At 39.3% G+C, this 16,633-nt stretch overlaps 1 protein-coding gene across 4 annotated transcripts in view; it reads right to left on the reverse strand.

Annotated features, from left to right (window-relative positions):
* Positions 1–16,633, reverse strand: part of LOC140729445 (activating molecule in BECN1-regulated autophagy protein 1-like) — a 397,371-nt gene that overhangs the window by 106,818 nt on the left and 273,920 nt on the right. For all 4 annotated transcript variants that reach the window (XM_073049187.1, XM_073049188.1, XM_073049189.1 and 1 more), the window contains 2 exons: positions 11,762–11,950; positions 7,227–7,381 (listed from right to left, as the gene is read on the reverse strand). In XM_073049187.1, the coding sequence (XP_072905288.1) occupies positions 7,227–7,381; positions 11,762–11,950 (344 nt within the window). The remainder of the gene's footprint in view (positions 1–7,226; positions 7,382–11,761; positions 11,951–16,633) is intronic.

Consider the following 16,633-nt stretch of genomic DNA (forward strand, 5'->3'; position numbering starts at 1 on the left):
CAATGAAACCTAAGGTGCAAGTCTATGTCAGTCTATGGCTTCCTCTACTGTCGTGATGAGGCCACACCTGATGGCATGAACATGGATTTCTTAAACTTCCCTTAATGTCCCCCCCTTCACTATTCCCTTTTCCTTCTCTCACCTTATCTCTCTCCTTACCTGCCCATCACCTCTCTCTGGTGCTCCTCCCCCCTTTCTTTCTTCCATGGCCTTCTGTTCTTTCCTTTCAGATTCCCCTTTCTCCAGCTCTGCATCTCTTTCACCAATCAACTTCCCAGCTCTTTACTTCGCCCCTTCCCCCCCCCTCCCAGTTTCACATATAACCTTGTATTTCTTCCTCCCTCCCCCACTTTCAAACTCTGACTTCTCATCCTTTTTTTCCAGTTCTGATGAAAAGTCTCAGCCTGAAACATTAACTATACTCGTTTCCATAGATGCTGCCTGGCCTGCTGAGTTCCTCCAGCATTTTGCGGGAGTTACTTGGATTTCTACTGTTTGTGCAGGTCTACGGCTCCCTGAAATTACCCATCTAGATGGATAGGGTAGTGAAATAAAGTACTTTGTATGCTTGCCTTTAATAAGTTGAGGCATTGAGTATAAAAGCCATCAGACAAACTACTGGTTCCACTGCACTTAGAGGACTGTGTACAATAATGGTTGCCACACTATAGGAAAGATATGGATAGCAACAGCGAGAGTGCACCAGGATGCTGTCCAGAAAGAAAGGAGGTGTGGTGAAGCAGGTCATCTGATTGATACCTGCTCAGTATCGCTGAAAGAAAATAATAGAACTGCTACTGAAACAGCTCTAATAGTCGACTTTGATTGCAGGCAACTGATAAGGATGTTCTGATACACAAGGTTGTGTAACAGCATGCCTCATAAACTGCAGATTTTGCAGATGTTCTGATAATCATGTTAACCAGCAGTTCCATGATTGTGGCACAGCACCAGCAGGAATTTGAAGAGGTTGAAGAAACAAGTACATTGATGTAAATAAGTAGACTAACAGCTATGTAATCAGTGGTAAAGATTCAGACTATGTCTGGGAGAAATACAGAAAAATATTTAAAGGGCCTCACAAGATAACAGCAATAACTCAAGAAGACCATAAGTCAAGGACACAGAAACATTCATTGTGTTGAATGCTGCAATATTTGAATACAAGCAGAGATTTTTGAAATTGTTGGTAACCAAAAGCAATATAACTGTTGGGTAAAGTTATTGTCTTGTTTATTTTATTATGCATTTCATTGAATTAGCAACATAAGGCTGTAGTTCTAAGGAGTACTACAGATAGGCTGGGTTTATTCTGAAATTTATGAGGCTGAGGAATGACCTCATTGAAGTTTACAAAATTATACGGAGCATAAATAGAATAGATAGAATATTTTCCCCAAGAGAGGGGTACCTAGAACTGGAGGTTCTATGTTTATCATAAGAGGGGAGAAATTTAGAGATTTGAGAATTAAGGTTTTTCCACATCAGGTGGGGAATATCTGGAAATGAGCTGCTGGAGGAAGTAATGGAGACTGATATTACAACATTGCTGAAGGATACAGGCTCAGTGTAGGCAAATGTGATTAGCATAGATGGGTATTGTAGCTGGCATTGAGAAAGCAGATAGAAAGGATTTGTTTCCCTATGACCGTGTGATTTCATCAGGCTGAAATTCTCCTTCTCATTCCACTGTTACTACACAAATATTTTTAACCCTCATCCAGGTTTTTGCCAAAATTAGGTTTGCATTCCTCTTATGGCTGTCCCATTTTTTTCTCCCTGACTGTTTACATTTCTTGATAGTCTTTCTGCCCACAAGTTCCCTAACATAACTTGCATCAGAGGATTTACATTTGCAATCACAGATGGCAGTTCTCAATGGTAAAAATGTTTGGTAGATTGCACGACTAAATTATCAGAACACATTTTAAAAAAGAGCTCAGCAAGAATATGATTTTGTTCTGTGGCTGCATGGTGATAACTATATACATGTAACAAAGGGGTCAATGACAGACAGTGAACACTGGGCTTCCGTTTGAACCTCGTCTTTCACAGCACTGACACTAATGCAGCCGACTAAGAGAACATTTTCAAAATGATCCTGTGTTTTATTCTGATTATGAAGGCAATTGATAGAGATGAGAGATCTCTACTACTTTCAACGTAAACATAAATGAAAGGCAAGAGATTACACAAAAAAATCAAAGGGAAACAGATGCCAACAATGTAAGATTTCAGTTCTGGCAAAACAAATTCCAGCATAATATCTGAGTTTAGCAGTCATTAGACAGTTCTGAAACACAGTCAAAATTTCTTGTCTAAGGTTGACTATGATGAAGTAGGTTCTACTTACTTCAATTTATAATCCAGAAATATTTACAGCATTCCGTTTTCACTTATTTTTGTCCGTGTCACAGTAAGAAACCGTCATCTTCCAGATACATTTGTAGAGTTTGGAGGAATTTAAATAGAAATTTCCAATAAAGTGTAAACCAATCACCACAGCATTTGAAATTGTTATTTCAGAATAATTAAAGCTTGGATTACTTGAATTTGATGATTTTTTTTTAGTAAAGTTACAGATATAATCACTTGAACTAAGTTCTAATCATAGCTTAACAAACAAGCTTAATTAAACTCAGTAACAGATTTTACTTTTTGGTTCAAAGCCCCAAGGATCAAATGCCAGCCATGCTCGAAACTAGGTAAGCACTTTCTATAGATTTGTGGCGACCCACTTTCTGAGCAGGCGAACCGGCTCACAAATAGCCAGCGGACGGGGAGAGACTTTGGTAATGCACCTCTGACGTCATTTCCGTCCAGAGAGGGCGGGTGCTAGGGATTAAATGCCAGTGCCGCGAAGTTTGAATAAACTAGTCTGGAAACGACTTACCGACTGCGTGTCGTTGTCTCTAGCTCTGTATGTAGTACATCGCTACATTAAAGTAATAAATGTCATTATATTCAAGAGCTTTAGGGTGGTTGAAGATTTTAGTTACTGAATATTTGAATGTACAATGAATTCCAGTTAACTGGGTGATCAGCTAATTGCAGCAGCTGCTTATTTGGGACAACTCTAAAAGAACAAAAACTAATTGAGAAAATATCCAGGATGCCCTTTGTTAGGTTGGAACACCACGCTGCTTAATTGGGCCAAGGGACTTTTGCTGAAGAGTTTCTAACTAGTATCAGACGCGTGCACTTGTGTGGCCATTAGACATTATATTACACTGTGCTTAGAGTGAGCAGTTTTTAAATAGCATCAGATGCATGTGCTTGTGATCAAAAGCAGTGAAATTTGGCAAGATATCAGCAGTAGGACAATTCAGAACTATTTTGCTCACTGCAGTTTCAAGCAGTCAGGCTTGGAGATGGCAGAAACGTCTGGGAGTGAAAATGAAATGATTTCACTACTTCAACAAGTTAGGGGCTATAAAGAATTTAAAGGTTTCAACAGTTATCTGAATGTTACAATGAAAATGAATATTTGGAGGATGCATTATCTACTCCATTATCTACTTTAGGTGCCTGCGCTGATTTGGTTCATTTGTAGTAAGTCAAAAGAATGCGGCTGCATACACTGGATTAATTCCTCCTTCAATAACTATTAGAAACTAATACAGTTTTATAGTACTATAGTAGTATTGATAGTGTTCTAATCTGTTCTGCATTTCATTTAGATGCATAATCTGTTACTCAGTTATACGAAAGTTTGGCTTTTTTAAAATATCTTTTGAACTATTTCCGTGAAACTTCGGCTAACTGGGGCAGCCGGTTAATTTGGCCAAACTGGACAGGCCCCAATTAACCAGAATCTACTGGACCTATTTTTAACTTTATAATGCAACCAATTACAAACATTTGACAAGGGTTCATTGATTTTCCCCACAGTCTAGCAAACCACCCTCAGCAAATTAATTTCATGGCAAACTGCTGAAACCTGCAGTCAATTGAAGAACTGAGGGGATACTCTGGGAAGTTCTTCTCAAAAGCAATCAGACATGCTTTCAGCCAAGATGTTCCAGCTTCATTTCAGTGACAGCTAACCAGAGACATACTTCTGATTGAAAATACCTTCCAGGAACATAACAAATCCTCTTTTCAAGTGCTCTACAGATTCCATGCAAATTACTATCCTAGGGAGTAATGATTTTCTGAAAATAAGGAAATTTTTCCCTTGTATCCAGCCCAAATTTGTTGATAAATTTTATGACAAAAACCCCCATTCCAACCATCTTGATCCTTAGCAATACTTAAGATGACTGGATCCAATTAAAATATTTAATCACATTATCACAACTTTCTTCCTTCAGTATAAGATATCAAAGATTTGTATCAGATGTACAGTTCTGATTGTCACACGACAAGACAGATGGGACTCTGATGTATCTGAAGTCACTGTAAATCCCAGTCACACATCACCTTGTGCTTCTTGACCTAAGCAGGTTCTTAATTAAGTAGTGTCTTAGTTGTACTTAATACGGTGCTACCGAAGATGTGCAACAGCTTACTGGTAGTTTGAAAGCAAAGGAATACAATTAAAACTATTACTATTAATACTTTTTTTAAAATGTAAATTATGGTAAACTGTCACCACAAACAATAAAGAAGCAAGTGAAGGCAAAGCGAATTCGCAAGATGTGCCCTGCTGGTGCGCTGCAAAATCGAAGATGGAGCTGAGTTGATTGAAGTGAATAATTTGGAGGGGAGAAGATGGGACAGAGGAGTTCAGATTCCCATCCAACTAACCCGGGTATGAAGGTGGATTGCTCTACGTGCCAAGCCGAATAGCAGAGGTTGAGAACGGATTCTTGTAGTGAAATCCAGGTCCAGAGTGAATCGCTGGGCAGCGTGTTCAACGCCCAAAGCGATTTGCCCCAGCAAGGCCCAGGTCCTAATGCGAAGTACAATCCGCTGTTTAGCCAATCTTCATCTCATGTTCTCATATTTACTGCTTATTTATTTTATTATCATTTTTCTTTTTGTATTTGTACAGTTTGTTGTCTTTGGCACACTGGTTGAACGCCCAAGTTGGTACAGTTTTTCACTGATTCTGTTATGGTTATTATTCCATGGATTTTTTGAGCCTGCCCACAAAAATGAATCCCAGGGTTCTATATGGTGACATATATGTACTTTGATAGTAAATTTACTTTGAACTTTCATTATGATTTGGCCAATGTTAGAGCTTTCCATTTTCAACAAGATTTTAATAAAATGTACTGATTTGCATTTTAAGGTTTTGATTTCAAGTGAACACATCATTATGTATTGTGATATACCCCGTGGGTATCTTGTGACTGTCTTATGACCATGATGTAATTGAGTATCTGGTGAGCATGATGTAATGAGAATGTAATGTAATTAGAAGAATGAGAGGGGATCTCAGAGAAACATTTCGAATGTTGAAAGGGTTGGACAGAGCAGATGTGGAAAGGCTGTTTCCCTTGGTGGGTGAGTCCAGGACAAGAGGTCACAGTCTTAGAATTAGAGGGTACCCATTTAAAACAGAGATGAGGAGAAATTTTTTTAGCCAGAGGGTCGTGGATTTATGGAATTCGTTCCCACATACAGCTGTGGAGGTCCAATCATTGAGGGTGTTTAAGGAGGAGATTGATAGGTATCTAATTAGTCAAAGTATCAAGGGATATGGGGAAAAAGCCGGAAATTGGAACTAGATGGGAGAATAGTTTAGCTCATGGTGGAGTGGCGGAGCAGACTCAATGGGCCGAATGGCCTACTTCTGCTCCTTTGTCTTGTCTTGTGATCTTGTGAATGGTCTTGTGATGGTGGGGTGATGTAATTTCCCGCCAGTGGGAGGTCATGTGATGGCCTGTTCCAACAGATATAAAACAGGAAAGCCTTGCTGTGACGCAGGTTAGTTCGTTGTTTAATTCCTCAGTTACTCCGTTATGCTGTGTATTCATCTCATGACACAGTTTTGTTTTAAAGTGGAGTTTTACTTTCTACTGTCATTTGTGCTGGCAGTTTTTAAAATCACTGCCAGTTATGTTTGATGTATCTTCAATTTAATTTTAAAGTCTAATTATTGGAGAGTGAAGATTTACCAAAGTACGGGAACCCGAAGGCTCGAGTAAAGTTGGTGTTGCCGGCGGTAATACAGGATCGACCTTATTGGATCTTCGTTCAAAGAGATAGTAACCTGCATCCGAGATAATCCCTGCTGTAAGAGCAGAAAGGGTTGGGCGCAGTGTTGTTCACCAAGGAAAAGCCGTTTTAATTTCCTTCGTCGTAGATCCTTCGGGCAAGGCATATTTCGGCTGGGATCAGCAGTAACATTACGTCGTCCAGGAATTCGTTACTTCGGGAAAGTCTCTCCTAATTAATTGTATAAATCATTTAGACTTTCGCATTTACCACTTTAAGAACTGTGTTAGCATTCATCGCTTTAAGATCTGTTCGAGTTGCTGTATAGCAGTTAACTTCTGGTTAAGTTAGTCATTTGCTTACTTTTCATTTTTATTGAGCAGAGTTTAAATAAATGTTTATTTGTTTATAAAACTGGACTCAATTCTATATTCATTGTTGCCGTATCGTAACAATATATAGGAGTTGGAGTACGCCACGCAAACCATTTAGCTTGTACTGCAGATCAACAAAGTTCAAGCATGATACTTGATTTCCACTTCACTTCCACAACAAATCTCATACCATGAATCCCTGCAAGGATATATGGCTTTGGTCTGGGGGAGGAACACTAACCTTAGTTTTCCCCCGAGTCTGTGGCATACTCGATCTAAACTGCTTCATCTGTTCACTGAAAATAATTATAGTTTAATGTTATATCCAACCTTATGTCGATGCTAAATTTACCAATGGGACAAAGTTACAGATTCATTAATATCTTAGGCAATCATACTGAAGTTAGGTGTAGATCCCATTGTAGATTTAGCTCTCCCTGCTCTTCTGCAGCTATTCAAATAATTGGCATTTCTTATGGTTAGCCTTTGGAACTGATGACATTAGGATCGCTAGAGAGCATGTTTAAAAAAAGACACAATGTCAATGAACACCACAAAATTTACAGTTAAGGTGACTGTGGCTGCATTTCACCTTTCAAACACTATGCATGCAGTAATGATTTGGAAATAAGTGCAACGGCTACAACAACAGCCAGTCAATCATTACTACAAAATATGCTGCTGTCAAGAGATAAGAAGATTCCTGCTGGTGATAAGTTAAGTGGCTAACAGACTAACACTTACCCTCATTGAGGTTTCTCCACCATGGGGTTGCTGTAGTCGGAAGACTTGGGCCACCATGTGCTCAGTGGAGGGGTGCAGCAGAATGCGCCGGGAGGCCAGGCCAACCATCACATACTTGCCCATTGGAGACAGACTGACAGAAATAGCATTTGGGCCTGTGGAATGAAATTATAATATTGACACTTTAGCTCTGCTGGCAAATAGTCCTTGGAAGCAAATGATTTATAAGGCAACTTCTAAAAGACTTCTATCTAAAAGTCCAGATTAAAGAAAAAAAAATTATAAAAGGAAATCTGCATATCCTCTGAGAATCAAATGATGCCTCAGTATTCTACAAATTATACTACTTAGCATTTGGTATGTTGGAGAAGTTGCCATTGGCTGCCACTACTCTCTTGATGTTGATTCACAGAAGTCATTCTAAAAGTATGAGGTAAGAATGTCCAAAGAATTATGTGATACAGCAATAAAATAAGCCATTACACTAGTCTTATAATAACATCCACTTAGTAAATGAGGACAAAAGATCTTTCAAAGTATAGTCTTAACAATATCATCTGGTCACACGGTGTGTGATAAAATACAAACCCGAAACTTTAAAATTATTTTTATTTATTGAGATAGAGCGCGGAACAGACCCTTCTGGCCCTTTGAGCCATGTCACCCAGGAATTTCCTGCAGCTATTACAGCCAGTAGTCTTTTTGGATAAGTCTCTATTAGCCTTACACCACATGATGGAGCAAGATCTGCCCATTCCTCCTTGCAAAATTGCTCAAGTTATGCCAGGTTAGTTGGAGAGCGGAGGTGGACAACAATCTTGAGGTCTTGCCATAGATGTTTGATTGGGTTAGCATCATAACTCTGACTGGGCTACTCACCCGACATCAATTTTCTTCATTTTAAGGCACTCCATGGTTGTTCTGGCAGTGTGCTTTGGGATGTTGGCCTATTGAAAGATGAACTTCCTCCCTAGTTTAAGCTTTCTGGCAGAGGCTAGCAGGTTTTTTTTAAAAAATCTCTTAAAAAAAACTCTTTGTATCTAGCAGAGTTCATCTTCCCATCAATCTTGACCAGATTTCAGGCTCTCTTGCTGGAAAGCGTCATCACAGCATGATGCTACCTTCATCATACTTTACAGTAGGGATGGTGTTTCCCATCTGATGTGTAGTAGTAGATTTACACCAAACATACCACTTAGCATTGAGATCAGAAAGTTTCACTCCAGCCTCATAAGACCTTCTTCCACATTTTTACAGTTAATTCTAAATGATATGTTGCAAATTCTTTATGGGCAAAGATATGCATTTTTTAAGCCAGTGCTTCCTTTCTACTCTTCCATAAATACTCATTTTCCGCAAGGACGCAAGAGATTATGGAACCACTGTTACGAACCCCGTAACTGGGTCACTTACCGGCAAAGATAGAGGTCCGTTGAAGTCTGATGGTACTATTTTTAACAGTATTTATTAGTAAAAATACACAAAAATAATATCAATGCAAACATACAGAAAATATACGTCGTCAATACTAAATCTAAAAGTGCGGGTATAATAATAATCAATAAGAAATAAGCTCTATCGTTGTCTAGGGGATAATGTATTGTCTGATGGAAATATAAAAGTCACTCAGTTCATTCAGGCTGCAGCCTTTTGTTGGAGAGAGAGAGATTTTTAGAAACTTGCCGGCTTTCCTTTTTATGATTTCGATCCTTCGGAATTTCGTTGGTGTGGCTGGTCACTTGTGGCCTCTTCTTTAGCTAAGCCGTTCTTCCGTGGTAAGCCCGCCAATTCCCAGGCAAGGGAAAAGGACGCACGCGAGCCCCCCACCGGCTGTCGCTATTAAACGCTGTCACGGGATTTCTAGCGTTTCTCCTGGTGCGTCTAAAGGGGTTGTTCCCCAGACCCTCTTTTATCCTTACTCACGGGGTCTCAGATGTCAATCAGGTTGGGATGATGCAATCCCTCAACCAGCCCACTCTGGTCATCCCCTGAGGGCTTCAATGAATAGTACAGTACTCAATACACAATTCCATCTCCAAGAGACAATGGCCGTTATCTGTGGCTTTGTCTTGCTGAGGCCAGGACACATTCCAAAAACCTTGAGGATTCTCTCTCATTTCCTGGGTCCCAGACCCGGATTAATAATGATTTTGCGATTCTCAAGAAGGAGGGGGCGACTTTGTACCCTTCGGCCCCTCAGAGTTGTGGCACATTCGTAACACCACGAACTTTATCTCCAGTTGCAGATACTGACATCAGCAACTCACTCAGAGCGACAGTTTGTGTCATAGTAGTTTCTCTTACAAGTGCCATTCTTTTCTGGTGCTGAAGTTTTGGGGGGGGGGGGGGGGGGGCGGCTGTGGTTTCATATTTTTCCCACATTTTCTTGATGAACTGTGCTGAGCTCAGAGGCACGTTCAGTGCCTTTGAAATGGTCTTGTACCATTCCCCAGGTTTGTGCTTCTCTATTTCCCTGACTTGTCTGGAATGCTCTTTTGTCTTCATTTTGGTTTGGTCTGTTGAAAATCTACCACGCTATTGGACATTTACAGAGAGAGGAGGTACTTATTCAGGTGATTGTCCAATTTGCCACATCAACAAATCAGGTGACTTGGTAAGGTAATGCACAGTATTGCACCTGAGGAAAATTAGTTTAGTAATTACAGAGGGGAGGAATAATTTGTTAGCTTCACTCTTTCGTTTTTTAATTTTTAGCCAATTGTTGACTGGTTGTGTCGGAGAGCACTCGGTAAACACACACCTTACACACAGACATGGGTGGGGGGAGGGTGCTAATAGTTGTGGGGGTTGAATACTTTCTCAATGCAGTGTATTATCATTTATTTTCCTTTCCCAGCCAAGTGATTACATCTCGCAGTGCCACTGAAGTGTGCAACTTCCAAAATCTTATTCAAGTGACCTCTCATCATTGCAATCCTTGACAAGTCCAATTTCATTGAATGGCAATTCTTGGTTACAATCAGCAAGCGTACCTCAGCTGTGCTTTTCCCCTCCACCTGGTCCATAGACTCTCTAGCGCCCAGTGATTAAACAAAGGTCCTGCTGATTTGCTTCAAATCCTTTCCCCCCACCAATTAAATATCCAAAATTTTAATTGGTGAGGTTTGTTTTTGTTTTTCTGCCAGTTAGATAACCTTTTCCTCAGCCTTTAATGAGACTCAATGAAATAGTAAGAGAAATAATAAAAAGTGTGTATTTCCCACCACTGGCATTCATTGCTGATGTACAGGCTGACTTTTAGCAATCTTTGCATCAATTTGCTGCAAAATGCCAGTCTGATTCTCAATGGCAAGGACCTACATTGTGGCTGAGCTTTGCACTGCAAATGTCATCACAGAAATGGGAGAAACTAAGCCCTGGTCAAAAATCAGTTGAAAAAACTCTGACAGTTAGCTGGGTGATGTTAGAGCTGGTTGTCAAAATCTTAGGAGGACTGGGGATTCTGTAGCATTCAAGAATGTTTTAAAAAAAAGGAATCAAACAAGTAGAGCACTAAGAAATTGAAGTAGTACATAACAAAATAATTTAACTCAACTCAATTAATTCAACAATTCAGGTTATCCAAAATTTAACTTGCTTTGCCAAATGACTAGAGCCACTGGCCCCATACTGTGTAATCTAGCATGGGTATTTTCAGAGCAACACACACAAAATGCTGGAGGAACTCAGCAGGCCAGGCAGCATCTAGGAAAATAGTACGGTCAACGTTTTCACCCGAAAATGCTCCCTGACCTGCTGAGTTTCTCCAGCATTTTGTATGTGTTGCTTGGATTTCCAGCATTTGCAGATTTTCTCTCATCTTGGATTGGGTATTTTCAGGTAACTTCCCTGGTTTCAAAGCAAGCTACTTGCTCTAATGTCATACTTGGTTTCCAATGGATAACAATTAGGCCTGGTTAAGCAGAGTCTAGCAGGGAGTGACAGGGTCTAGTACAGTAATATCAACGTTTTCTAATTCCAAATGACAAGGCACTGTTATAACCCATTTTAAGGGAATATATTCAGACTTTTCATTGTATGAAATAGTGCTCTCTGATTTGATCATTAAATGGAAAATACAGATTTTATGACTAAGACCCTCCATTGTAGAGTTCTTCAGTGCAGGAAAGTGTTTTTGTTGAAGAGATAAAGCAACAAAATCGTCCATATTTATCCCATCATCCAACATGTAGTGATTTAGTATGTCAGTTATTTAAGGGACATACTTATATAGGAAGTCATGCCAGAAAAGTAGGAACAATGTGCTTCAAAAATTTTCACTTAAAAGGTGTGAAACTGGGAATCATCGACCCTCGGAGCCAGGGGGATGTTCAGTTGTTGAGTAAATCCAAGACAAGTCCAAAAGGTTTTTTGATGCTAAGTATTAATAGTACAATTACAATAAATTAGACAAGCTACTTTAAAGAAGTGCTAATCAATGAGGTAAATTATCAAATATTAAAACTTCTCTTTAACTAGATAACTAAATAATAGTGAAAAGGACTTGGGGAAGATCTACTTTGCTACATACTTACCAAATCGTTTTGTGTACAGCATCTCTCCTAGGTTATGAGGAGCAAGGGAATATACTGCTAAGATGCCTTCATCTGGAAATCCACGCTGACTGCTGGGAATGAATGCAGCCAGAAGTTGCCCATCTGCTGAAATGTCACAACTTGCATCATTGTAGATCTTGCAGTTTTGGACTAAGACATTGACTGAGGCTGAAAGAGCAAGACAAAAAGGAAATCTGATAAATAATGGATAGCAGAAAAAAGATAAAGATTTTCTGAAAAATGATTAAAAATACACACAAAATTTCTGCAGTTTTTAAATCTATGTATAGAATTTAACCTGCTTTTACAGAATCTTGAACATTTGAAATAAATACCACAGCAATATACAGAGCAAACAACACTTAATTTCTGTAAAGTTTTTCACTGAAACGTTCAAAGTGCAGAATATTTAGAAACCATATATTGCTAATTATCTCTAAGGTGAACCTCTGCTGCTATTGCAATAGGATTTTGAAGCTCTGATTATCAGTGATAAAAATTGCCTATACTGAGAAAGAGAATTAGGTTTATTCAGATTCCCTGAGACAGTGAAACAAACTTCACAGAGTTCAGTTCTATCCTATAATTTGCTTAATTGCAAAGTCAAATGAACAAAAATCTACCATCACAGTGGGGATTGCTAATTCCTGTGTCATTCATTCACATGGATATTACAAAGACAATCAAATTGCTGCCCATTAAAAATCAGGCTATGAGCAATTTGAGCTGTTGCATCAAGCTGAGCTGCAGTCCACACTGCTCACAGCTTAATTAAGGTTAGGCCAGCAGCTACATGAATGCAAATGCTCTAAAAACAATTATTGCTGTTGCAAATATGTCAGTACTGTTTCTAAGCACGTAGTGATGGGACGATTGCTACCTCTGTACAAAGTTCTTCACTAAGGTGTGTGCTTTTGTGATTTTAACAGCATTCACAAATATGAAATAAGGCTTGACAATCCAATTACCCCAATCACACTGACTTGCTGAAGCACAACACGAATTAGGGATAATTAAGGAGTACTGGAGAAATTGTCCTCCTTTGGTTCCTAGTCTTTTATTTTTCCACACAATAAAATCTGTTACACTGATAAAAAGTAGAAGAGTGGCGGGATGGAAGCTCATGTCAAGACTTGGCACATGCAGTAGCCAGCTAAACCACTTGGGTAATGCCAAATGGAGGTCAAACTCCATTGGCAGGACAAGTATACTGCTATCTACCTACTTCTAGTAATTGAAAACCTGTTTTAATTACTAATGCTTCCTAGTTTGAATGAAAGATCATAGACTAGATCAATTAATGTTTCTCTCTCTATAAATGCTGCATGAGTCTGTGCTCCACCATTTTAATTTTGTTTTAAATCTTACAGAAAAATCAACTTATGGTCATCTGTAAAAAATGGAAATCAGTTGTAAGATGGGGAAAGCCTGTACTTTCACCCCTACAGTCTTAACCCATAGAACACAAGACAAATCTAGTGCTACTATTAGAAACTAGATTGGTGATTAGGTCAATAGGCTAAATATAAAAAATATATTTTTTACAATTGATTTTATGTTATAAACATTATTTCATACAAGTCAAAGAATCTGGCTATGACTTACAAATATACCATCAATGGCCACTTTATTAGGTAAACCTGCTTATTAATGTAAATATCTAATCAGACAATCATATGGCAGAAGCATAGAATGCATACTCAATGCATAGAAGGATGCAAACGTAGTCAAGAGGTTCAATTGTTCAGACCAAAAATCAGAATGGGGAAGAAATGTGATCTAAGTGACTGACCCTGGAACGATTGTTGGTGCTGAGTGGGGGTGTTTGAGTATGTCAGAAATTGCTAATCTCCTGGGATTTTTGCACACAGCAGTCCTTACAATTTACAGAGACCAGTGTGAAAAACAAAATACATCCAGTGAGTGGCAGTTCTGTGGGTGGTCAGAGGAGAATGGCCAGACTGGTTCAAGAGGACAAGAAAGCAAAAGTAACTCAAATAAACACTCATTACAACAGTATACACAGCATGTCGAACATTGAAGTGGGTGGGCAACTGCAACAGAGGACCACACTGGGTTCCATCCCTGTACTTAATAAAGTAGCCACTGAATGTATGTAGCATACCAAACAATTCATGTTTAAAAGAATTTGAGCAGCAAAATATAATGTAATGCATGAAAAAATATTCCAGCTGGTGGCTGCCATGCTTCAGTAAAATTCAGTTTCAATTTGATTGGTGCTGTAATGAGGACACAGAAAGAACCATGGTTGCCTGGAAACCAAAAGAGGCCAGTCACCTTTTCCTTTGGAAACTGCTTTAAAGCTGCATCATAAATATTAAAAATATTAACAAATCTGCCATTGTACATAACACTTTACAATTGTACTTAGCTGTAATCTAACATCTAGGAAACATTTTATGTGATACAACACAGCAACTAGAAAATGCACATGTGAAAACTTCTCGCCAGTAGATCTTGAGGAACAATTTTGTTTTATGATATATGATGTCTCCGTATGTTAATAGTCATCACTAAGAACCCAATAAGATTACCTACTTTTAGGTTTCTGGTACTGCCACTAGGCATAAGCCACCAACAAATCACTAAACCAATATCAGAAATACTGCAGATTCTGAAAATCTGAAAAACAGAAAATGCTGGAAGCACTTAGCACATCAGGCAGTGTCCATGGAGGGAGAAAAAAGTTAATAGTTCAGGTCAGTGACTTCTCACTAGATGTGGGAAAGAGAAAAAACAAGTTAGTTTGAAGTTGCAAAGGACAGCAGAGATGTCTGATAAGGTGAGACCTAATATGTCAATCGGAGGCAGGCTGTGTTTCTTTTTCAACACACCAAAATGCAGGAAGAACTCAGCAAATCAGGCTGCACTGATGGAGGGGAATGAACAGTCAACAGTTTGGGTTGAGACCCTTCACCTTGTGTGTGTGCTTCTTTTTCTGTGTTTGTGCCAAACTGTGGGGCACAGATGGATCACTGGCAGAAACGGCCAGTTCTGATTTAAAATGAAAGAAATCACCGGATATCTGAAGTTTGAGAATTGAATGAAGTCTGGAAGGCTGCAATGTGCCCGGAGAGAAGAACCATACTAAATTATTGCTTCTCAACCCTCACCATGATGGTCAGATCCTTTGACCACATCACATTTATTTTCCCCACTTCTGCTCTCAACACCTCACCACCTGGACAGAGCAAGCTTCTGCATTCAACTTCGCAAGTTTCTCCAGCTCCAACAAGATACATGATCTACCAGACACTTGTTCCCTTTTCCTTTCTTTGATCAGAAAGGCATCACTCCTTTTGGAGTGCTGCCTCATGGAACTGTAGGATTTACAATACCTAATCTTACACCTTTCCCTTCCACCACCCAGGGATCCGAACAGTCTAGGCTCAAAGCATTTCTTTCCACCTGCTGTAATGGATTCAGTGTTCACAAACTGGGATCTACTGCACTGGAGAAACCAAAGGCAGATTGGGTGATCGCTTTGTGGAGTACCTGCGGTCAAGTCCAATCTTTTGCCACTTTAATTCTACGTCCAACTTAGACCTATCTTCCTTTGGATTCCTGCACTCTCACTATTAGGCCCAATGAAAGTTTGAGGCTTGACACTTCAATCACCCATCTGGGAACACTGCAGTGATCTGCACTCAATATCCAGACTTAAGTAACTCTCCCTTTCTTCATCACAACTGGCCAATTCTGTCAACTTGAGGTTTGGCTCAGTTTTTCTCTTTTCATTGGTGCAGCCTGCCATGCTGGGCATATCTCACAGCCCTGATATGAGCAACACACACCACAGACATGGATAACCTAGTTCTAACTGCCATTTTAATCCAATTAATCTCAATCTATGAAAGGTACTCTGTCTTTTTCTTTAATGAAATCCTCTCCGCAGTCAATCACAAAAACCAGTATCCCATTCATGGGCTCTGTCTATCCTTCTTGCTGCCTTGGGAAAGCGGTCAACATAATCAAAGACCCTACCCACCCCGCTCATTCTTATTTCTCCCTGCTTCTATTGTGGTGGGGTAAGGGTAGAAGAAGATACAAAAGCTTTAAAAAAAAAGCACTACCAGGCTCAAGGTCAGCTTCCATCTTGTTGTGGTTATAAGACTCTTGAACAGACTTCTTACATGATAAAAATGAACTCCTGACCTCAACAACTACATTATAGCCCTTGGACCTGATTGTCTACCTGGCCTGTATTTTCTGTAATTGTTAACACTATGTTATTGTTCTTCCCTTTGTACTATCAATTTGAAATGATCTGTCAATTTGAAATGATCTGTAGGGATGGCATGCAAAGCAGTTTTAAACTGTATAGTTGAATATGTGACAAATTAAACCAATTACCCATTACCTTCTCTGAGCTTAAAATTAACTTTTCTTCTCACCAGTTCTGACAAAGGACCCCAGACCGAAAACATCCCCCCCATTTCTCTTTCTACTGCACAAGTTTGCTAAGTCCGATCATTTGACTGTACTTTTACTACCTGCATACAAACAGAGCTAATGCCCACAGAAAAAGAATCTCAGGGTTATATGTGGTGACATAGATGTACTCTGACAATAAATTTTACTTTGAACACGTTCCTTTATGTATATAACACTCTCTCTACCAAAGTGCAATGTAGCATTACAATGAACAAACTGATTTCTTTTTACAAGCTCACTGTTTAATTCATCCTCTGATTTTAAGGCCAGAGAACAGTGTTTTTAACCAGATTTCTGCTATGGGTACTTCACATTGAGTTATCCTCTTAACTGTTATCTTTTTTAAACAGGCTCCCCCTGAACAGCCAGGTGGCGAAGGATAAGGAGGCAGTTCAC

Source organism: Hemitrygon akajei, chromosome 6, assembly GCF_048418815.1.
Source record: "Hemitrygon akajei chromosome 6, sHemAka1.3, whole genome shotgun sequence".
Classification (NCBI taxonomy): Eukaryota; Metazoa; Chordata; class Chondrichthyes; order Myliobatiformes; family Dasyatidae; genus Hemitrygon; species Hemitrygon akajei.